Below are 24,650 nucleotides of genomic sequence, written 5' to 3' on the forward strand. Positions count from 1 at the left end.
ATTCTACCAACTTACTGTACCCACCTACCATCCAACCTATTCATGCTTAATCCACCCACCCATTTACTGGTATTCATGCTGGGGGTCCGAAAAACCTTACAGCAGCTATTGCCATAAAAGTCTTCTCCTTGCACTACAATGATGCAATTGACTCTTCCAGGGACACTGTGCTTTTCCTTTCTGCAGAAACAGGGCTCAGGAAACCAGGCAATAAATGTGGAGCAGTGGTAAGGAAGACAAATGATTGAGCAAGTGGTAATTTGACAATGCACTTGATGCCAGATTGTGCCAATGGCTTACATTGTCAACATATGTCCATTGTCTAAACTTTAGGAATTCCATCCAGCTACTAGGATGTTATTACTTGGTTGTGTGATTGTGCACACATTAAATAATTAAATATTAAGAAGGTGCTCTTCTTAGATTAGACGTTACGGTAATATATTGGGAAGAAGGCCTCTCCATCACTTCCTCCCAAACCTGTTACAAAGACACATGCAGCAGGTGTGTAGAAACTTCACCGCCCCAAGGTAGACAGCAATTCACTGTTGAAATATAGCATTGTTCCTCATTGTCGCTGTGTCAATATCAGGGAACATTGTACCAGACAGCACTGTGGGATTATCTTCACTACATGGGCTGCACTAGTTGAAAAACACTCACCATTGCATTCTCAATGGCAATTGTAGATGAGCAATGAACACTGGCCTTGCCAGTGACTCCCAAAACTCAAGAATTCATTATTAAAGTAAAGGATGAAAAGAGCATGATTGTATACCTACTCTGTGATTTTCCTAAATTAATCAAAAATATTATTGAAGTCCTTCAGGTAACTTAGAGATTCACCTTCTACCTTTGTCCTTTGCAGCTGATAAAACAGATACCTGTTTGCAGCAAGAAAAAAATCATTTGAAATTTTGGGTGCACAGCCTTATCCAAAACTAGTTTGAATTCACAGTTTCAAAATTTACCTTGCTTTTCCTGTTCCTTTTAATATCAGAATGTGTTCCATTCTGCAGCCTGTTGTCCTTCTCCTGATGAACACAAACTTATATTTATATATTTAATTGTATAATGTCAGAAAAAAATCCCTTTGTTCTTATGTTTGTGTACCCTATTATGTATTTCTACACGTCTGTCTCCATTCACTTGTTAAATTGAAGGATGCATTGTGGTGAAATGGTGAAAAACTCTTACTTTTTAGGGGAATTACTGAAAATATAAATGATTTCCCAATGAGTATGTGAGTGAAGGTACTTCACGATGCGATACTTGAACTTCAATCACCTGAAACATTCTAAGTTTAATCCCTGAACTATCATGAGTCAGTTGATCTCAGCTATAACTAAGCTGGGAAAAACTAAAATCATTCTGTGTCTCTGTGTTTGCCTGATATCCAGCAAATCTATCTGACTACAGAATGAGGGGCAAATCAAAGTTGTCATCTTGTACTTAAATGGCTCTCTAATACACACTAGCTAGATTCTGGCATTAAAAATATTCTGTTGAATATCTCAGTGGGCAACTAGCACTTATGGAGCTAACTACATTGACTGTGGAACTCAGTCGGTTGTGGTCCTGTTGGTAGGATTGAGGTTGTGCCCAGTGGTGCCTCCTAATACGAGCCCCTAATGTGGTTTGGAGGCCAGTAGAAGGGAAATTAATTTCCATGAGGCAGGTAAAACCTGGGCACCCTTCTTGCATCATGACTCGTAAACTGCAGTCAGCCATGGCTGTAAGGAGAGGTAGCTGCTTCTGAGTGACAGAGAAGGATCAAAAGTAATATTTTAAATTCGTTTTCGTTGGGCAGGGGAGATGCAGGGCTTAAACCAACTGCAAGATCGGAACCTGTGGGTCCATATAGTTGCTTTATTCTCAGTTTCTTTGAAGATTTCACAGGCGTCCCACTGTATTTTAAGTGGAAAAGAGTAAAGAGAAAGTATGAATTATTTGAATAATATTTTACATTGGCATTTTGGAACTGAAGTGGTAACCAATTTAAGTGTAAAGTAAATTTTTGGAAGCTAGCCTACTTTGAATAATAATATAATGTGTTGAAATTTTCATATTTTTTAGCAATAGGTTTTAGTCCAGGCCTTTTATCAAAACACTTTAATGTAGAAATGTTTCTAGGTCTCCTGGGGAGGCATAATACCTAGTGGTATTATCGCTGGACTATTAATCCAGAGACCCAGATAATGTTCTGGGGACCAGGGTTCAAATCCTGCCACAGCAGATGGTGGAATTTGAATTCAATAAATATCTGGAATTACAAATCTAATGATGACCATGAATTGCTGATTGTCAGGAAAAACCCATCTGCTTCACTAATGTCCGTTAGGCGAAGGCCATCCTTACCTGGTCTGGCCTACATGTGACTCCAGACCCACAGTAACGTGGTTGGCTCTTAACTGCCCTCTGGGAAATTAGGGATGGGCAATAAATGCTGCCTGCCCAGCAATGCCCTCATCCCCATTGCCATACTGAGTTAGAACAGTAGGAGTGCTGAATGCTCCATGTGTATATATGGATTGATGAACCATGCTTTTTTAACATTTGACTTAGTCATGGAGTTGTAGAGGTATATAGCGTGGAAACAACTCGTTTGAATCAACTCGTCCATGCTGACCAGGTTTCCTAAACTGAAGTAGTCCCATTTGCCTGCATTTGGCCCATATCCCTCTAAACTTTTCCCATTCAGGTGCCTGTCTAAATGTCTTTTAATGTTGCAATTATAACTGTCTCTACCACTTCCTCTGGCAGCTTGTTCCATATAAGCACCACTCACTGTGTGAAAAAATTGTCCCTCAGGTCCCTTTTAAATGTTTCCCCTCTCACCTTTAACCTATCCTGTCTAGTTCTGGACTCCCCTACCCTAGGGAAAAAAACCTCAGCTATTCATAAAGTCGCCCCTCAGCCTCCTATACTCTAGGGGAAAATAGTCCCAGCATATCTAGCTTCACCTTGTTACTGAAACCTTCCAGTTTTGGTCAATTGCTTGTAAATTTTTTTTACACCCTTTCCAGTTTAATACCATCCTTCCTAGGGCAGGGCAACCAGAATTGTACTAAGTGCTCTAAATATGACCTGACCCAGTGCCTTGCATATCTGTAATATGACGTCCCAACTCTTCAACTCATGCTCTGACGGATGAAGGCAAGTGTGCCAAACGCCTTCTTCACCACCCTGTCTAACTGTGATGCCACTTTCAAGGAGCTATGTACCTATACCTCTGGGTCTCGCTGTTCAACAACATTCCCCAGGGCCCAACCATTAACCGTGTGAGTCCTGCCCTGGTTTGTCTTACCAAAATGCAACACCAACACTTTTATTCAAACATTGCTTATTAAATGAAGGACAACAGTTGGTCAGCATTGATTTTCCACAACAACTGCAAGTGCAGGAGTCAAACAAGAGAAACTAATTATTGAATATCAAAGTAAAAGCCAGCACAAATCCAATCTTAAATCAAATATTAATTGATGCCAACCTTGTTTCAAATGGAAGAGAGTTACAGAGTTACAGAGATAAACAGCATGGAAACAGACCCTTCGATCCAACTCGTCCATGCCGACCAGATATCGGAAATAAATCTACTCCCATTTGCAAGCAGTTACAGTATAATTATTGCGGTAATAGCTAAGAATGGGATAAAGCCACCTTAGAATGCATATTTCAGATTAATGTGGACTGTTTTGGAAGAAGCAAAAAGCTGGAACTGAACTGAAAACTAGAATAGGGCAGATTTTCCTGTTCTTCTTTACCTCAGTTGTACATAGCACTCAGTTCTGTACTTTAGGGAAATAAAATTGCCTTCATTACCTGGTCTGGCCTACATGTGACACAAGACCCACAGTAATGTGATTGCCTTAAATGGCCTCAGAAATGGCCACCAATCCATTAAGAGCAATTAGGGATGGACAATAAAATACTGGCCTTGCAGGTGATGCCCAAATTCCAGGAAAGAGTAAAGAAGACAGTAATACTGTTCAATGCTGATTGCCTGGATTTGTTGACCCAGGCCTTCAAAATATCCACAGGTAGCCTCAGCAATCCATCTGACAAGACAAGTGAGCTCCTTTCCATCTTACAGGATATGACGAGCACTGCTGTGCCATGTCTATGGGGTAGGTGCCAGATCAGTGTTCCCTGGGCGTAAAGGCCCAAAAAAGCAGTTCTACTATTGCAGAAAGTAATACATGAAACTTCAGTTTTATACCAATTTATAACCTCACAAACCCAGCAATCCTCTCTTATATACACATAAAATCCTGAACTGCTACATTGCAGCAGGGATTCGGGTGAGGGGCAGTCACGCAGGAACGGATTACATCATACTTTGGAAACCACAGATGGATCCACAAGTGTTGCAATGTAAGAAGTGAAATTAAGAACAGAGTAGAAAGCAAATATCCTCATTCCATGAGTGAAGACGCTAATAAAACAGATTAAATGATACTGGTTTATTAGTCCCTCTAGAGCAAGTCTACCCATTCGTGTTCCTCTTGTTCCTGACTTCTGCTCCCTTTGGGAACTAATCAGAGTTTTATGAGTTTAAGGTTCTCCTTCAAGCTAACGTCTCATTTCTCCTTCATAATTTGGAGGACGCTGTGTTTGAAATGGTAATGCCTCCTGAGAAGTGTTTCATTAATTTATTCCTGTCTTTATGATTCCACAATAGTACAAACAATATCAACTTTCTCCAGTTTTTCACAATGCTGTTGAAGTGCTCATTTTACTCCAGAGAGACACAAACAGATGTAAACTTTTGCAAACACTTTAGAAAGTAATTCAGTAAGTTTGTCTTCAGTGCAGCAATGAATAGTTGACGGGAAAAATGTCTAATTAGTGTAAGTGCAGATAATAGAGCCACTTGGATTTTTTCACCCTCTTTGAGGGCTACTTTCCCTTCAGATTCAAAGCCCTTTTGTTGGCAGAGTCACTTGCATTCAATCTTTTGTTCAGGGAATGATAATAAATGGAAGAAGGCTAAGAGAATGGATGAAACCCACTTGCATTTGAGGCTATGGCTTTGACAAGTTTCGCGATTTAGCAATGTTTTCTATACACTGTCGTGTCAAATACAACTGGAACTGTCTAATGCCTCTGTGAAGCATAGAGTTTGTGCAGACAATTATTCTTGAAAAATATAGGTTTTATCTGTCAACTGGTTGAAAATTTTAAACATATGTTAAATGAATTGCAATTGGAACAGATTAACAGATTTTTTATTTCCTTGCTCTAATATTCATTGTTATGAAAAGAGAGACGTGTTACCAAACTTTTAAGTTTGCACTTACACAAGAATGCAAATTTTAAATGATCATAGTTTATTGTGCAGGAGAAAAGGGTGTTAATTGATTGAAAGTTGACTCTGATTGGTTGAGACATTGCAATGGAGAAAGGCTTCCTAATTTACTATGATTAACCTGCTCTTGTTGCATTTGATGCACACGGCATACAAACCTTGTGCTACTTGCTTATTACCATGATTGCAGCGTGCAGTCTGTGATGCTGAGAGATTACATACTATGACAAGGCTTAAACCTGAAATAGCTTCTCTTAAAATTAGCCTGCACTACTTAAAGGAAGGTGCTGCAGGTGCTGAAAGTGGCTGGAGAAAGGTGTCTAAGCAGGAAGAACAGTGAAAAATGATGCACACGGCAGGAAGCATGCTCCAGTACTTTCTAATGCAGCACAGGAGGCCTTGGTGCACATCATAGAAAGAGGGAGAGAGATCGTCTATCAACAGGGGACTAGATGACTTCTTGCTAGACAATGTGCAGGTAGTGGCAGCAAATGTGTGCGGTGGTTCCGTGTTTGCGAAATCAAATTTACACTCTCACACCAGGACTAGAAACCAGACATAGGGCTGAACCTTCCCCTACTTTAGCCAAGTATCAGTTAGTTTCTTGGGGAGTTTCATAGAAGGCTTCCCTCCGTCGACCATGCAGGTTTTTAAAAATCTCTTGCAATTGTCTGCTGCTTCCCTCATTAATTACCTACCAGATTCCAGGGGGCTGTTCATGTTGCATCGTGCACTCACAGAGATCCAAGTGTTTCCGCTGCTGGGATCTTCTCATGACGATGCCACGTGTGTCATATCTAAGACCAAGCTGCACAGCATTTCAAACAGTGCAAGCCAGGATCTACCATCCAAAATATGGTGCATTTGAAAGGAGGTGGCCAAGAAAGGAAATATGGCACTCTATTTTGCCAACATGAACTTGGAGATCCTTGTGGATGGGGTGATGGAGAGGAGGACCATCCTCTTTCCTCAGCATTGCCAGTAGAGACTATGACCACCAGACACTGCCAGCATGGAAGGAGATAGCCATCAGAGTCAATGCAATTTCTAGAAGAAATGTACAGTAGTGCTGGAAGGTCAATGACCTCCTGCACCCTGCAAGGATAAGTGCCACCATCTTCTCTTGCTGGTTCATACTCACTCTAATTCTGCCATTGCACACACATCACATCAAGACTAATGGTCCACCTCTCTCACTACTGCATGTGGTATATTCCCTCAACAGCTGTCACTCACCTCATCCTCCCAAACTGTGAAGACATTGTACCTTCTTGTGCTTCCGACTCATTCCTTCAGGGCACACCACCTGTCATTCACCTGCACCAGCACTAATAGCTCTTCCACCACTTTAATCTGACTCAATCCCTCTGTTTGTCTCCTTGTGGGAGTCAATATCTCGTAAAAGGTCTGAAGGTAAAAGGAACAGGAGTAGGCCTTTGTACCATTTGAGCCAGCTCCGTCATTCAATTTGATCACAGCTGATCATCAAACTCGGAACTGTGTTTATGCCTTCTCCCCAAAGACTTTTATCCCTATAGTCCTAAGATTATATCTAACTCCTTCTTGAAAAAATTCAATGTTTTGGCCTTGACTGTTTACTGTGGCAAAGAATTCCACAGGCTCACCATTCTCTGGGTGAAGAAATTTCCCCTCATCTCCGTCCTAAATGGTCTACCCTTTATCTTTAAACTGTGATCCCTGGTTCTGGACTCCCCAGAGTTTGTGATAATCTTTCCTGCATCTACCCTGGCTAGTCCTGTTGGAAGTCTATAGGTTTTACTGACCCCACCTTCATTCTTCTAAACTCCAGTGAATATAGATCTAACCAATCCATCTCTGTCTTAACACTCTCTACATTCTTATCTATGTGTCTTACAAGGGAGTGCACATTCACTTAAGGATGGGTGATGCCCACTGCTCCATTAACATTCAAAATCTGCCTTATAGCATATTGTTCTGGTGCTGACTATGTAACTTTAGCTGTTGGAGTGAAGTTGATTAAGAATTACATCCTTATTTTGCAGTGTACATGAATCATATACACAAGGCTGAGCGATGGTGACTGGTTGAGAAAGATCTATCAGGATGCCGCTCAGCCTGATGATCATGTGAAGTCTTGTGTGGGAATCTCTTTAAAGCAAATGTAAACACGTTGGCCTGGTGGAATAATTGTGCTTGCTCCCATGTCGACTTTGATTGACAGTGCATCTCTGCCTCTTTTCTCAGGCATATGATGCTGATGTAGCAAAAATTTCTAACTGGTTGATTTTGTCCGCAACTTGTGTCACATTCACAGAATGGAAAGTATGTTCACCTTCTAGTCAAAGACTTTTCTGCTCCAAATTTTACCCCTGTCTATCTGTCTGATAATCTCATGTACGCACTTGCACAGAACAGGTCTCTGACATGCTCCCTGCTGTTGCTGCCATTATGCTGCGTATCCTTTTTGTTTGGCTGCATCTTATTTTAGTGTCTGTTTGCATCTCTGGGAGCAGAATTTTTCCATAGGCAAACTCAGTGTCCTTTTACACTCGGCCCTATTAATAGAGGCATAGAGTACTGGATCAAGGTGGTGATATTGAAGTTGTATAGGACACTTGTTAGACCTCAGTTGGAGAATTGTATACTGTCCTGGGTGCCACATTATAGGAAAGATGAGAATGCACTGGAGAGGGCGCAGAAGTGGTTTCCAAGATGATTCCAGGCATGGGAAGCTTCAGTTATGAGGATAGATTGAAAAAGATAAAACTGTGCTCAAACAAAAGTAGAAATTTCTGGTGAAGCTCAGCAGTTCTGACAGCATGTATGAGGGGAAGGTAGAGTTAACATTTTGAGCCCAGCAACACTTCGTCAGAACTGTTCTGATGAAGAGTCACTGGACTTGAATGAGACAGGGCAGCCATGGTGGCTCAGTGGATAGCACTGCAGCCTCACAGTGCCAGGGACCCGGGTTCGATTCCACCCTCGGGTGACTGTCTGTGTGGAGTTTGCATGTTCTCCCTGTGTCTGCATGGGTTTCCTCCGGGTGCTCCAGTTTCCTCCCACAGACCAAAGATGTGCATTCTAGGTGGATTGGCCATGCTAAATTGCCCGTAGTGTTCAGGGGTGTGTAGATTAGGTGGGTTATAGTGGGGTGGGTCTGGATGGGATGCTTTGAGGTTCAGTGTGGACTGGTTGGGCCGAAGGGCCTGTTTCCACACTGTAGGGATTCTATGACTACAGATACCAGTCTTCAGTCAATTGGATTTATTCCATGTTATATCAAGAAATGGTTGGAGGGACTGGATACTGCAAAGACTATGGTTCCTGACAATATCCCAGCAATAGTACTGAAGACTTGTGCTCCAGAACTTGCCGCTCCCCTAGCCAAGCTGTTCCAGTACAGTTACAACACTGGCATCTGGCATCTACCCGACAATGTGGAAAATTGCACAAGTATGTCCTGTACATAAAAATCAGGACAAATCCAACTTGGCCAGTTGCCACCCCATCAGTCTACTCTTGGTCATCAGTAAAGTGATAGAAGGTGTCAGCAACATTGCTATCAAGCTGCACCTGCTCAGTGACGCCTAGTTTGAGTTCTGCCAGGGTCACTCAGCTCCTGACCTTGCTACAGCCTTGGTTCAAATATAGACAAAAGAGCTGAATTCCAGAGATGAGATGAGAGTGACAGCTCTTGACATTAAGGCTGCGTTCAACCGAGTGTGGCATCAAAGAGCCTTAGCAAAACTGGAATCAATGGGTATCAGGGGCAAACTCTCCAGTGGTTACAGTCATACCTGACATACAGGAAGACGGTTGTGGTTGTTGGAGGTCAGTCATCTCAGCTCCAGGACATCTCTGCAGGAGTTCCTCAGGGTGGTGTCCTAGGCCCAACCATCTTCAGCTGCTTCAACAATGACCTTCCCTTTATCATAAGGTCAGAAGTGGGGATGTTCGTCAATGATTGCACAATGTTCAGCACCATTCGTGACTCCTTCAGGCACTGAAGCAGTCAATGTCCAAATGCAACAAGATCTGGACAATATCCAGGCTTGAGCTGACAAGTGGCAAGTTACATTCATGCTACACAAATGCCAGGCTGTGACCATCACCAATAAGAGACTATGTAACCACCTTGACATTCAATGGTGTTAGCTTCATTATGAACATCCTTGGTGTTATCATTGATCAGAAACTCTACTGGACTCACCGCATAAACACAGTGGCTACAAGAGCAGGTCAGATGCTTGGAATACTTCGACGAGTAACTCCCCTCCTGACTTCTCAAAGCTTGTCCACCATCTACAAGGCACAGGCTGGAGTGTGATGGAATACTCCCCACTTGCCTGGATGAGTGCAAATCCAACAACACTCAAGAAGCTTGACACCATCCAGGACATAGCAGCCCATTTGATTAGCGCCACATCCAATCCCTCCAGCACCGACACTCAGGAGCAGCAGTGTGCGAGATCTACAAGATGCACTGCAGAAATTCACCAAAGATCCTCAGACAGCGCCTTCCAAACCCAGGACCACTTGCATCTAGAAGGAGAAGACAACAGAAAACATGGGATCAGCACCACCTTCAGGTTTCCCTCCAAGCTACTCACCATCCTGACTTGGAAATATATCGCCGTTCCTTCACTGTCACTGGATCAAAATCCTGGAATTCCCTCTCTAATGGCAGTGTGGGGAAACCCACAGCAGGTGGACTGCAGCAGTTCAAGAAGGCAGCTCACCACCACCTTCTCAAGGACAACCAGGGATAGGCAATAAATGCTGGCCAGCAAGCGACGCCCGTATCCCACAAAAATGAATAATAAAAAAAACTTGTCCATCGAGACTACTGCTCCCTGTGCTGAGACAATGCAGCCCAGACACAGATTTCCAAGGACCAGAGCCAATCGAGTTCATTCTTGTTGGCGACCTGCCATCTATCCACTGAAGGGCAGAAGCCTTTTACCATCTGTCCTGCAGTGACTGTAGCACTGTGCAGGAGCTCTGAGACAGGCAAATCCATGCTCTGTTTTGTATGCGTGCTTCCCATGCCTGGCTTGCCACTCAAGCCATGACCAGGGTGATCAGCAGCTGGGACTTGTCGCTCACAGCCATAGTCTGGTTTCTTCTGTTAATAGAGTGGCAGAGTGTGATAGTAAAGGCTGTTGCCAGAATATCGGTTTTCTGCCTGTATGATGCCCCGGGCAAGTCACACGCAGCAAATGGACAGTCAAGAAGTGGAGCCATTGGCAGTAACAGTACATCTCCAAACATACGTGCAGCTGCCCGTGTACGTGGAAGGACTCTCGTGATACTACACTGCCTGTGATTGAAAGCTGCGAGCAAATCCTGCCCAGGCATGTTCCAGAGACAGCAGGAGGAGATCGGAGGCAGTAGCAGCAGCGGCTTTGTCAGGTATGGAAAGTGGACTTTGCCAGTTGGAGTCGAGCCCAAAACAGGAAGAGCAAGCGGTGAGAGAAGTCACTTGGTACCCGAGGTCTCCAGGAGAGCAAGCTAAGCAGAGGAGACTGGGGCCCCATTATGGCAAAGAACTCAAGAAAGACTGTTGAACTTCCAACTTTATTTATTTTTTAGCTTATATTATAGAAGGACTTTAAGGCTAACCATTACCTTATTTCTTTATTTTCCTACTTGTACTGTAATGCTTAACTTTTTAATTTTATTTCTCTCTTTTACTACTTTGTACTTAAGATTTTTTGTGTGATGATATTATACACTTTTCATGTACTCCTCTACTTCTGTACTTGAGTACATGTGACAATAAAATCAAAATCTAATTCTAAAATCTCTTGATAATACTGCGTCTTTACATACAGAGCATCAATATGTGACTTCTGGAACTGTACACGGCAAGTTATGAGATGCTGGAGATGTCATCTGCTCTGGAGTGTAAAAAGCCCAGAATGAAGAAGTTCATGCCCACAGTCACCTTCCCAGACACTGGCAATGCCATCCTCATCGTGAGGCCAGCAACAGGTGGCAGAATCCATGAGACACCTTCTTTATGAGAAGATATTGCACACATGGTTACTTATTGAGGCTGGCAGAGGACCATTGGTTGCTGAAGACTCTTGGCGCATATGAATGAAAGCCCTTCACCTCCTCCCTCTTTGAACAGCTTGTGTTCCTCTGTGTTGCCTTGGCTCATTGTCCTGACTGTACCGCAGTTCAAGTGGGCGAAAAACTGCTATATTCATGAGTGGGAGCAAGTGATTTGAGGAGAAGTTATGAAATCAGAACAAAGGCCCTCACCACTTATCGCACCACTGCTTGTGAAATTCAAAAACTTTAGTTAGCAGTACATTCCACTAAACACTTCCAGCTCAGTAGCAGCCAAGAGAAGTCAATCAGCTACTCAGTTCAAAGTAGTTGACGAGCTCTTTAAGTAATAGTTGTAGTCGCCCCAAGTCAGGAAATGAAGGAAGACCATCTAGTAGTGACATCCTGTCTATTTATGTAAGCCCCATACTCTTTCCAGTCTCAGCCCAGCCTAATCGACTGAGATTCCATTGAACTCCAAGTATTCTCTACTCCTTTAAGTACCCAACTTAACAACCCTGGTACTGGAGAGTGGTGTGCCACCATTGGAATTTTGCAGTCAGGCACTGGCAGGCTCCCTCTTGGCAGTAGGAATCTTGCCAAGAGTCAATGTGTATAATTAATGACCTCTTACTTGAGAACCAGTATAATACACTGCTTTTGTAGTGCTTTTCATTTTATTTGGTGAGATCACACAAAAGAACAAGTCACTTATTTTCTCTGAAATATGAGGGGTATTCTGGCAGGCAGACTATAATTTTCAAGCAGAGTCAATTAGTCACAAGTTCACTTGCAGGACCACAGTCCATTAAAGGAGACAGATGATAATCTGCAGTTATAAGACTCCTGCATACTCGGGCATAGATTATTTTAATCATTGTACTTTCTCCACAAAGCATCACTCAAAAGGAGCTTAGTTTAGGACTTTTTCCAGCCCTAATACAAATTCCCTGTACATGTACCAATTACTTCATTCTGTGCTGCTAAAGTACTACAGTCTAACATCTACCCTTATGAAAGCTAATCCAGAAAATATATTGATTTAAAAATGAAGAGCATTTCCTGCTGTAGGTTCATTACAGACACTACTTCTGGTCTTAGAAATCAGTAGCACTTAGAATCATGAGCATGATAATTCTAATGTGTTCTTTTATGGGATCCCAAGAAAAATAGCAGGCACTGCTCCTGTAAGAATGATCACTTCCAACTCTGAAGCTTTAGGAACAAGGGAAAAGGAATAGGCTATGCAGTCAATTGTGTCGCTGTCACCACTTGGTTAGATCCTATTTTACCCATTTTGGATTTGTAATCATTAAAAGCTTTCATAAACTCAAACCATCAATTACAGTGTTGAATTGGTGAATTAAACTAACCGTGGTGGATTACATGTTGCTTCATGTGAAGAAGTGCTTCCTGACATCAGTCATCCAACTCAAATTTTAGGATTATGCCACCTTGTCCTGATCTTCCAACAGAGAAAATAGTTTCCATCTACGCGATCAAATATGTCCAACGTTTTTAAAATTAACTCATGGGCCAAGGGCATCATTGGCTGAACCAGATTTATTGCCCATCCCCAGTTGCCATTGAGAAGGTGATGGTGAGCTGCCTTCTTGAACCGCTGCAGTCCATGTGTTGTAGGTAGACCCATAATGCCATTCGTGAGGGGATTCAATGTTTTTGACTCAGTGACACTGGGGCAATACGTTCCAAGTCAAGATGGTGAGTGGCTTAGACGGGAACTTCGAGGGTGGTACTCCCATGTTTCCTCTGCCCTTGCCCTTCTAGATAGAAGTGGCCATGACTTTGGAAGGTGCTGACTAAGGATCCTTGGTGAATTTCTGCAGTGCATCTTGTTGATAGCAGGCACTGCTGCTACAAAATGACTGAATGTTTATAGATATGATGCCAATCAAGCAGGCTGCTTTATCCTAGATGATGTCAAGCTTTTTGAAAGAGATAGTAGGAACTGCAGATGCTGGAAATCTGAGATAACAAGGTGTAGAGCTGGATGAACACAGCAGGCCAAGCAGCATCAGAGAAGCAGGAAAGCTGACGTTTCGGGCCTAGACCCTTCTTCAGAAATGGGGGAGGGGAGGGGGGTTCTGAAGTAAATAGGGAGAGAGGGGGAGGCGGATAGAAGATGGATAGAGGAGAAGATAGGTGGAGAGGAGACAGACAGGTCAAAGAGGCGGGAATGGAACCGTAAAGGTGAGTGTAGGTGGGGACTTAGGGAGGGAATAGGTTAGTCCAGGGAGGACGGAAAGGTCAAGGGGGCGGGATGAGGCTAGTAGGTAGGAGATGGGGGTGGGGCTTGAGGTGAGAGGAGGGGATAGGTGGGAGGAAGGACAGGTTAGGGAGGCGGGGACAAGCTGGGTTGGTTTTGGGATGCAGTAGGGGAAGGGGAGATTTTGAAGCTTGTGAAGTCCACGTTGATACCATTGGGCTGCAGGGTTCCAAGCGGAATATGAGGTGCTGTTCCTGCAACCTTCGGGTGGCATCGTTGTGGCACTGCAGGAGGCCCAGGATGGGCATGTCGTCTGAGGAATGGGAGGTGCAGTTGTTTAGTGCGAACCGAGCGTAGGTGTTCTGCAAAGCCTCTGCTTGGTTTCCCCGATGTAGAGGAGGCCACAACGGGAACAGTGGATACAGTATACCACATTAGCAGATGTGCAGGTGAACATCTGCTTGATGTGGAAAGTCTTCTTGGGGCCTGGGATGGGGGTGAGGGGGGAGGTGTAGGGGCAGATGTAGCACTTCCTACGGTTGCAGGGAAAAGTGCCGGGTGTGGTGGGGCTGGAGGGGAGTGTGGAGCGGACAACGGAGTCTCAGAGAGAGTGGTCCCTCCAGAAAGCAGATAAGGGTGGGGAGGGAAAAATGTCTTTGGTGGTGGGGTCGGATTGCAGATGGCAGAAGTGTCAGAGGATGATGTGTTGGATCCGGAGATTGGTGGGGTGGTACGTGAGGACGAGAGGGATTCTGTTTTGGTTGTTATTGCGGGGAGGGGGTGTGAGAGATGAGTTGCGGGAAATGCGGGAGACACGGTTGAGGGCGTTCTCAACCACTGAGGGGGAGAAGTTGTGGTCCTTGAAAAACGAGGATATCTGAGACGTTCGGGAGTGGAATGCCTCATCCTGGGAGCAGATGCGGCAGAGGCAAAGGAATTGGGAATAGGGGATGGCATTTTTGCAGGAAGGTGGGTGAGAGGAGATGTATTCTAGGTAGCTGTGGGAGTTGGTAGGCTTGAAATGGATATCGGTTTCCACGTGGTTGCCAGAGATGGAGACAGAGAGGTCCAGCAAGGAGACAGAGGTATCAGAGATGGTCCAGGTGAACTTAAGGTTGGGGTGGAAGGTGTTGGTGAAGTGGATGTTGGAGCTGCACTCATCCAGGTAAGTGGGGAGTATTCTATCACACTCCTGACTTGTGCCTTGTACAGGCTTTGGGGAGTCAGGAGGTGTTAGTCAGTGCAAAATATCTAAGCATTTTTAAAAATGCATTTGTGAAAGGTGGACATCAGTGGCTAGGCCAGACTTATTGCCCATCCCTGGTAGCCCAGAAGGCAATTAAGAGTGAATCACATTGCTGCACGTCTAGAGTCACATATAATCCAGCCAAGGATTTCCCTCCCTAAAGGATATTTATGAATCACATGAGTTTTTAACAACAATTTACAATGGTTACATTGTTGTCATTAGATCAGCTTTTTATCCCAGGCTTTTGTCGAATTCAGATTTTGTCACCGTGAGATCCAAACCCAATTTCCAGAATGTTAGCCAGGTGTGCTAATCCAGTAACATTACCACTATTCCACTGCTTCCCCCAATCTCAGTTGTGTCACCTTCAATATTTTATTTTCAAGGAAACACAGATCAGCTTCTATTTAACATTATTGTGATACATTTTCAAAATTTCCATTTTTTTGCAAGAGCATTAGGCATTTCTAGCATGGGTTGCATATTGGAGCTATACTGCATGGGGAAGTAGTTTTTTAGACCAGCAAAGGAAGATTTTATTCTGGATAATCAAAGTGCTGAACAATATCTCTAATAGGCATCATTTCAGTCAACATCTCCAAGCTGACTGCCTATTTCCCAGAATTTACAAAGAATTCTAACAGATAAATGTTGCTGCATTCAGTGGTGTAGATGTGTTGACTTATAGTGATTCTAGTGAGTTTTGGGAGTGAAAATCATTTCCAAAAAGTAATATATAAAAATTCCATATATTGTAGCTAACTCATTGATTATATTCTAGGTTTTTAATTGGCTTGAACTCAAGTCTTTAACAACTCTCAGCCAATGTGATTTTTTAAAGAGAATGATGAGGCAAATAAGCAAGTTGAAGATTCGAAGTTGTTTTGGATGGAAAAACAATTTATTTGATCAAGTTAAATTTAGAATTGAACTTCAAAACACAATCAGGCACAAAAAGAAAAGAGACTGTAGGAATAAAAAGGGACAATGTAGCAGAATTACAATGTTTGCATATTTTGTTGGACTGCTGAGTCTGCCAGTGGTCCAAAGATTAAGTTACTGGCTACTAGAGGAAAAAAACAATTTTCTGCAAAGTAAATTGTACAAAACATTAATTTAATACGAAAATTTACTTGATTCTAATTTTTGTTTAATGATTCAAGCATATCAACTGAAAAAGTAAAACGTTTAGCTATTATAAAACATTCTGACTGAAGTCTTCAACTATTTATTGTTAAACATGAATATGTCTCCAGTGTAGAGGGGAACTAAATTAACTTTTCATTTTGATTCATGAAAAGCCCTGGCAACATTTCTTTAAACAAAGCATACCATTAAACTTATTATATTTAGACAATGATACACAATAATTTTTTATAATGTTATTCTTAATTTATAGTACTGGATATTCTTCAGCCAATGCTAATTTTTGCTCGAAGTGATGCACAAAGTGAAATCCATGCTAAAAGGTTTGCAGTAGATGTGAATTCTTGGCTAAAATTAGTAATTGAGCTAAAGGGAAACTGCTGGTGGGGACTAGTGGTCTAATGATTTGTCTAATGGAGTTTGAAGAAGGGATTATTCTCATGGAGCAAAGGAAGGAGGAATGAGTTGCCAATGACACAATAGCTTAAAAGAGACAGGCATGGTGCGCAGTGAACAAAGTAGGAACAACACATTTCCAAATGATTCAATGAAAATATAAAGTAATTATCGTATTTACTGTGCAGAGTTTAATTTTGTCACAGGCAGCTGTATTTGGAGGGCTATTTATGTTATTATTTATGTCTTGTATTGTTTGGCTCGCTTTTTAGTAATTTAGAAACGCATGTATATTCCAAACCTGGATCAAATAAAGATGTTAATCTTTCACTGCCGATTTCACACCTAATTATGTATTATTCTTCTTTGTGGCTGTTTCAACTCTTAACCTGTGTACCGCTAAGATTGCCTTTGACTTTATTTCATTGATTGGGCTGTTAAACATTTTAATAGCAAGTGTGAAAAAGGGAGAAAGCTAACGAGTAGAAAACATTATACCTATTAAACAGAGCTGGACAATAGCTTTCTAACAAATCATTTCTGTATAGAATTTTAGTTACATGGTATCAATTACCATGTAAAGGGTAAGGCTGATGTTTCTGTAACCTAAAAATAACCCCAAAGTAGCATTCTCCACATGACAACATTACTGTCATCATATCCCACAAAATAATGAGCCAGTTTGTTACAACATAGCAACAATATAAAAATTCTGAAAATTTGCTAATTTAGCTTCTTGTAAAAAGGACAATATAGGGAAAGTTTGCAGTATACAACTTTCAATCAGTATGGGACAAATTTCCTTCCATTCCATTCATCATATCATATTGTCTCATTTTTCCCTGTCATGAGGTTACATGTTATACCCTTTACATCCTAATCCACAGTAAAACCATCATTATCTCTCACTCTGGCTATCCCTCCAGTGCTACTCAGCTGTGTCTAAGGGACATAAAACTAAAAGGACACAGTGCGTAATGTGCTTAATCATCCAGCCAAGGTTGGACCACTTAAAACTATTATTGGTTCTCCTCTCATATGCTAAAACAGCTTACGATACATGGATCATTCCAGAATGTGAAGTTTTTTCCTCAAATCATTCTTCCTGATCCCCTCCACTCCCACCTCCAACAACAAGTAAAATGAGTTGCTAGACTTCTCTGTCACCAAGATTGTGACAACCTGTTCAATTGTTTCTATCACTTCACTCCCTCTCCTGACCATCTTTCCCCAGTTTATTTTTTTACATTCTCTTGTGCTTTCTCTGAGCTTATCTTGTTCATGAGACATACCTCTTATTCCATTGGTCATATCCCTACTAAACTAGTGATCACCAAACATCCTCTCCTGGCCCTCATGTTAGCCAATATTTTAACTGGTTCTCTGTTTCTACAGGTGTCGTCCTTCTCTCTTTTAAATTTGCTGACATCATCCATTTCTTCGAAAACAACATTCCAAATATACATTGTCTTTGCAATCTATATTCCCATTTCCAATGCCTTTTTTCTCTCCAATATCCTTGGCCATATTGTCGGCCCCCAAATCTATTCCCATCTTTCCTGGAACGCTCCATGTGAATCTATCTGAAGAGGTTTCCATCCCTGCCAAAGTACTGAAAGTCACAAACAAAATCTTCTTTGACAGTGACAATGGTACTAATTCCCTCCTCATCCATCTCCTGTCTGCGCCTTTTAACATGGTTAACCATACCATCATCCTGCAATGCCCCTCCATTGTCACCAAGCTAGGTGTCATGTGTCTGTCATGTGGTCCATTCCTGTCTACCCATTCATAACCAGAGAATCAGTTGCAATGGCTTCTATTCCTGTTCACATACCATTAGCTCTGGTGGGCCCAAGAATCAAGCCTTGGCCCTCTTTTATAAGATGTTAGTTTTCACATTTAAGCTGATAACACTCAACATTGAGTGTCCACCACTGCCTTTCTAAACTCTGCCACTGTTGCTAAATTACATGACAGCCATTATCTGATCTCATATTTGCACCTTGCTAATATTGCCTATTTCCACCTCCATACCATCGCTCCACTTCGCTAGTATCTCTGCTCATCTGCTGTTAAAACCATCACTCATCCCTTTATTTCCTCCAGACTCGGCTTTTCTAGTTCACTCCCAAATTTTACCCAACATAAATCCGAGGTAATCGAAGCCTCTGCATCTGTTTTGACATGCAACAAGTTCCCATTTTCCAATTACTGCTGTGCTTTCTTATACTGTCGCCTGTCAAACAAAGTCTTGAGTTTAACACTCGCAGCCTTATTTTAAATCTCACAAAGGGCATCTCTCACTATATTTGCAATCTCCTTCAATTCCTCTGAAATGTCTGAGCACCTCTAGTTCTGTCCTGTTAGAGTCATAGAGATGTACAGCACGGAAACAGACCCTTTGTCAAGATCGTCCATGCGGACCAGATATCCTAAATTAATCTAGTCCCATTTGCCAGCATTTGGCACATATCCGTCTGAACCCTTCCTATTCATGTACCCAACCAGATGCCTTTTAAATGTTATAATTGTACAAGTCTGCAACACTTCCTCTGGCAGCTCATTCCAAACACGCACCACCATCTTCATGAAAAAGTTGCCCCTTAGGTCCCTTTTACATCTTTCCCCTCTCACTTTAAACCTATGCCATCTAGTTTTGAACTCCCCTACCCTGGGCTAATCACCCTATCCATGTCCCTCGTGATTTTATAAACCTCTGTAAGGTCACCTCTCAGCTTCCGATGCTCCAGGAAAATAGCCCCAGGCTATTCAGACTCTCCCTATTGCTCAAACCCTTCAGCCCTGGCAACATCCTTGTAAATCTTCAAATTTAAGAGCTCTTGAGTGCACCCTAATTTTAATTGCTTGGTGGTCATGACTTCAGCTCCCAAGCTCTGGACTAACATCCCTACATCTGTATGACTTTCTTCCCCACTTTCCTCCTTTAAGATATACTTCAGGCCTGACCATTTTGCCCAATCTTTAGTCAACTGACTTCAATTCCTTTACGTAGCTCAGTATCACATTTTGTTTTGTAATGCTGCTGTGAAACATCTTGGATGTTTTATTACTTTGAAGGCACAGTGTTATTGTTGTTTGGTGTTCTAATTGTATTTGGAAAGGTCAGCATTGTGACAGAACTCAGTCAAGAGCTGGCCAAGGAGCAGATGCCTTGGTGACTCATTGTCACTGTTGTGCATGATTGAGTTATTATCATTAGAATTTATTTCCCCATCACCATTTTTGGTTGACTAGCACTAGGGTGGAAGTAATGGATGCTTTGCTAAATTGGTCACTGCAGAGGTTTGAAATCCAGATGATGTGGCTGTTAATCCTCCACTGTTTCACACCGCAGTGAAGATGATTGGCAGACTGCAGGAAGTGGTGTCTTGACTTTGCAATGAGACAAAAAGTTCAAGTCTTGTAACAGTAGATGACTAAGGAATATGAGATTGTCTGTTGTTCTCAGCTCTAGCTATGACTGCACTTTGTTTCTTGAAGTATAATGCACAAATGTAGCTAAAGGTCATCCACTGTAGTAAGTTTAGGGAGCCACTAATGCAAGGAAAGTGGGCATCAAGAACTGACCATATTCTTTTACGAGAAAGGAGCAGTCCCATTTTGGACAAGCATATTCAACAGAAAGCTAGACCTGCATCCATCATGATGTTTAAATCAGTACTAAACAAATTTCATTGGACAAAAATCCTTTAACTTTGGCCTTCTGTTATGCTTGTAATTCAAAGTGTAAACTTGTGCCAGACCTAATGTAGATAGGGACAAAACAGTGATCAAGTAGTATAAAATATGTACTTTATATTTAGCTGCTGTGATAGAATGCATTAGGATGTTGCTCCGAATTATTTTAATCCTATTGAAAATCTGGCTTTGAACAGTAACACAAAAATCAGCTGCATTATGGGAAAGGACCAATACCATCATGTATTCACTGGTCATATCCATGTTAGTTCATTACCTTATAGGAATTTACTCTTGTTGATAACACCAACAGTTGTTCTTTGCCACAAATTTCCACAAAGAAACAGTGATTCACGAATAAATTTCAGGTTAACACTAAGAGACAAGCATCCTCCATCATTTTAAAGGGCTTTCTGTACAAGCATGTGGTGATCAGCAACATGTCATTGGTGAATGACAGCACAACAAAGACAATTCCAATTAGTAAGCATAAATAAAAGTATTGAAAGTACTTTCTCTGAGGTGGAGGAGTCCAAAACTAGACGGCATAGGTTTAAGGTGAGAGGGAAAGGATATAAAAGGGACCTAACAGGTGCCATTTACAAGCAGTTGGTGGTGTGTGTATGGAATCAGCTGCCACAGGAAGTGGTGGAGAGAGCAAGAGAGTTAATGTTCAAGGCTGGTGACCTTTCATCGGAACTGAATCCGGCTAGAAATGTAAGACATTGTAAGACAGTGGAAGGAGGATGAAAATGAGGAGAACAAAAGGGAAGGTGAGAGGTTGAATGCGGGCCCATGATATTACCTGATGAAAGACTTGATGATGATAAAGCCAAAGAGAGTGGTAAAGGGCATTGGAAAAAATACAAAAGGCAAAATTTTCCCAGTATCTGAATGATGCGGACAATGGCAAAATTGTTTTAAAAAATTATAGTGAGAAAGAAAAAACAAATAAGATTCTGAATGTTCCGAAAAGAAAGCCTGAGTTTCCTTTTAAGGCTCCATGAAACTCCCTGAAATTGACACTTAAGTCAAAATTTGGAAAAAATCACCCCAGAATTTGTCTAGATGAGGCCTGAATGGCTACCTATCAGCCATCTCAATGTAACTGCTCATTAGTTGACTCCTAGATACAATAATCTAGGAACTGGTTAATCACTAATTCCCAGATTAGTCTCGGGAGAACATTCTGGTGAGCACATCACTGACACTTCCAGGCAGCTACAACAAAATGGCAGCGGATTAGGGTTCCCAAGTTGGAGCTCGTCCACTCTGTCCATTTCTTGTCTCTTTTTTCCCTCTTTTTGTGTTTTTTCTTCTTTTCCTTTTTTCTTCCTCTTTACTTATCTCCACTCCTCAGATGGCATTGGTGGTGGAGTGTTGAGCCAGCACGGACTCAAGGGACTCCTGGCCTTGAGGAAGCCCCGCGCAGACTCCCAGCCTCGAGGTGAAGCCCAGCATGGACTCCCTCCTTCAGAACTTTAGGACTATAATGCTGAACTTTAACCTTTTATTTCTTTATTTTTCTCATTTGTACTTAAGATTTTGCACCTAGGTACCTAAGATGGCAGTGGAAATGGTGACTTTGTGCAACTTTTGCTGTACTTATGTATCCCTGAACTTGAGTACATGCGACAATTAAACTAATTCTAATTCTAATTCTTACATAGGGTTAAGTTGTTGGCAAAGCCCACTATCCTAACTGCAACACTGAGCCTGTTATGAGAAATGAGGTGAAATAGTGCAACTTGGAACAAATTGCTTCAGTAACAGCCTTGACACATTTATGGGTTGAGGGTTCAGAGATCCCACACAGATCCCCAGTAGACCCATGCAAGCAGTCAGTTGTATGACAATGCAGTTTGCTGCCGTGCAGTGAGACCTGAGAGGTTTCCTTACATTTTCGTGTGTGTCATGGGTATCTCTGGCTGGCAGCATTTATTGTCCATCCCTAGTAAAGCTAGTGAAGAAACAAACACACAGTGATGGAGGCAACAGTATGATGAAACATTTTTGATCTCAGTAGAGTTCATAAAATTGTATAGCAAGTGTTCTCAAATATTTTCCTGCCGGGATCCCAATTTAAGGCAAGAAAATGTCTTCAGTGAAAAGATCTAGAAAGGAGTGGGAGAATATCAAGAGGAATGAAGAGATTAATCTAGAAAGTTTGAGACCTGGTTAGCTCCAGTTATTAGACCTTCTTCAACTCCATCCTCAATACACTGGGTAAAAAAAATAAATACTTGGCTGACATAGGAGTTTGCAAGAGCAGAACCCTGTTTGTCTGGGGTAAGCAGCTGGTTCCAGTGGAGTAAATGAAGGTGTTAGGTTAATGTATTTGTTTGATTCCAGGTAGCAATCTTACAAGTCTCCTCGCAACACAATAATTATAACTGAGCTATGCGTTTTGTTTGCATATCCAATCCAGATTGCTGGCATGAAGTAAAATATACTAACCAAACCACCGACACATTTGCCTGGGATATTTTACAGTTTATAAACTATTACATCTTCACTTTGCATCAACAAACATCCTCAGGAGGAAATAATCTCGAATCACAGACTGGTTATACATCAGAAAGAGACCATTCTGGGCCAGCTCTCTGCAACAGACATTTAGCAATCGCCCATTCCCTCACCCTTTTCCTGTAACTCTACAAGTGTATCCTTTCAAGTGCTTATCCATTTCACTTTTAAAGCTATGACTGAATCTGCTTCCACCATACCCACAGGCAGTTTTGTTTTGAATATTGCCACCAGTACTGGTTACTGAACAGTCCACTATTCTTCTGGGAATTATCAGAATAGCTATTCACAGCCCAGGTATTCCAAACAGCAGGACCAAAGTGCACTCTGATTGTTAACATTGACCTATGTCTTCATTACTCATAGAAAGTAATTTTGACTCTGGTGGTAACTTAACATGATCCTGTCATACATCTTCAATGTATATGAAAATCCAGACAGATATTTGAGGAGTGACTTTTCCAATATACCATATAGGATACCATACCATCAAAAGTCAAAATTATCACCCGCAAAACTTTTAATGCTTATACTGTTTCTATAGCTAACTTCCAGTTACTGATACAGCATTTTATTCTGTTAGGTGGAGGGACAGTGATGGCATTCCACTAAGTACTATACCACATTCTTTTCCATATATAATATGTTGTGTCATCAATCTTTTCTAACATTGAGACAAAAGCTCTTGTGCCTTAATAGCTTTTTGCTATTACATTAATCAGGGAAAACCATCCCATCTTACAGTTAAATTTGTAATTAAACAAGAAGTACAGAGCTAATGTTTGGACTTCTCATTTTTATTTTCTACTTATCTGCCGTGTAGGTTTTTTTAATTTAAAGTGTATTTTCTCTCCACAGGTCTTTCTGAAAGCCTCAATCTCTGTTGGTGACTATGCTTCAGCAGCTGCCACAGTATTTTTGATTGACAGGTTTCTATACTGGGTCGATGCATCCAGCAAACTTCTGCAGATTGCCAAAGGCCTGCACAGGCGTTGCCATGAAATACCAATCGCGCCACAGGTGGTTATTCGCCAGGCCCGAGTCTCTGTAAATTCAGGTGACGTAACTCCTGTTGATCTTTCTCTGTTTCCGTGGCAAAACTCCAATTAACAAGCACTTGACTAATCAAGAGGACATTTTGTTCCAATTGAGATGGGGAGGGGAGAACGGGGGAGACAATGTCATTCCACTGAGCGTAGTGCCATCTTTTCAAACCCACTGCTGACCCTTTGAACAGACACAAAGGCCCAGAAAGAAAGGGATTTCTTGCCAAAAGGGTAGAGTGATTGTGAATGGGTGTGGAAAATACTAATTGGTGGCTTTGTTCCCTCATAAATGTACCCTAGCGATTTTAAACGAGAGATGTCTGAATTGCTATACTTCTGATCGAGAGTTTAAGAAACCAGACTAGTATTCTGCCAGTTTTTCCCTATCGCTTTCAGCACATTCACTTTATTTTAGCAAGGCCACTTGACTGTACAAACAATGCAGCTGCCGGCTGATTGAAGTAACCCAATATGTTTTATCACACTGAGTAGTTACCTGGATTGCAGAAAGTGCCCACTGCTTTGTTGTCCCTATACAGTATTAAATTGCAAAGGGTATGGTATCATTACTGAATACAACTCTTCTGATTTTTCAATTGCCTTTGTTAAACCTAAAACCAGGTAAATGGCTACTTAAATGCTGCAATGAAAAGTGCTTTCTCAAGGTCCGTTCAATATGTATTATACTAACTGGGAAAAATCGTACAGGAAATAAAGGGAATAAAGATCATGAAAGTACTGCAAAAGAAATTGAAACAAGAATGGATAACAGCAAGCAGAATGCACAATGAATCATTCAAAACCATCTTGTTCTCATTTTTCAAAACAATAAGTTTGGAGATTTTGCTGTTTCGTCAGTCCTGCTGGTAAAGTGACGTCCCATGGTGTGAGGTTAGTGTTTGAATGCACTCAATAATTCAGATGAAATTTCATTCCCTATTATTTTAATAGATGTAGTTATTCATGTTTTGTTCAATAAAAATAATGATCTTGTCTTAGTGTCCATACAGT

At 41.7% G+C, this 24,650-nt stretch overlaps 2 protein-coding genes across 4 annotated transcripts in view; both read left to right on the forward strand.

Annotated features, from left to right (window-relative positions):
• The window catches only part of LOC109936240 (protein ZGRF1), a 446,880-nt gene that overhangs the window by 275,070 nt on the left and 147,160 nt on the right, over positions 1–24,650 (forward strand). The window lies entirely within an intron of this gene.
• alpk1 (alpha-kinase 1) overlaps positions 1–24,650 on the forward strand; it is a 109,275-nt gene that overhangs the window by 49,809 nt on the left and 34,816 nt on the right. The window contains exons 1-2 of one of the 3 annotated variants that reach the window (XM_048601369.1): positions 23,544–23,650; positions 24,348–24,530. Coding sequence is in view for 1 of the 3 variants with exons in the window: in XM_048601355.1 (XP_048457312.1) it covers positions 23,452–23,650 (199 nt within the window). In the remaining 2 variants the exon portion in view is untranslated. Of the gene's footprint in view, positions 1–23,451; positions 24,531–24,650 lie in introns of those variants that run through there. The other 2 variants (XM_048601355.1, XM_048601363.1) reach the window with 2 other exon arrangements.

The sequence above is a fragment of the Rhincodon typus genome, chromosome 1 (genome assembly GCF_021869965.1).
Source record: "Rhincodon typus isolate 14 chromosome 1, sRhiTyp1.1, whole genome shotgun sequence".
Lineage (NCBI taxonomy): Eukaryota > Metazoa > Chordata > Chondrichthyes > Orectolobiformes > Rhincodontidae > Rhincodon > Rhincodon typus.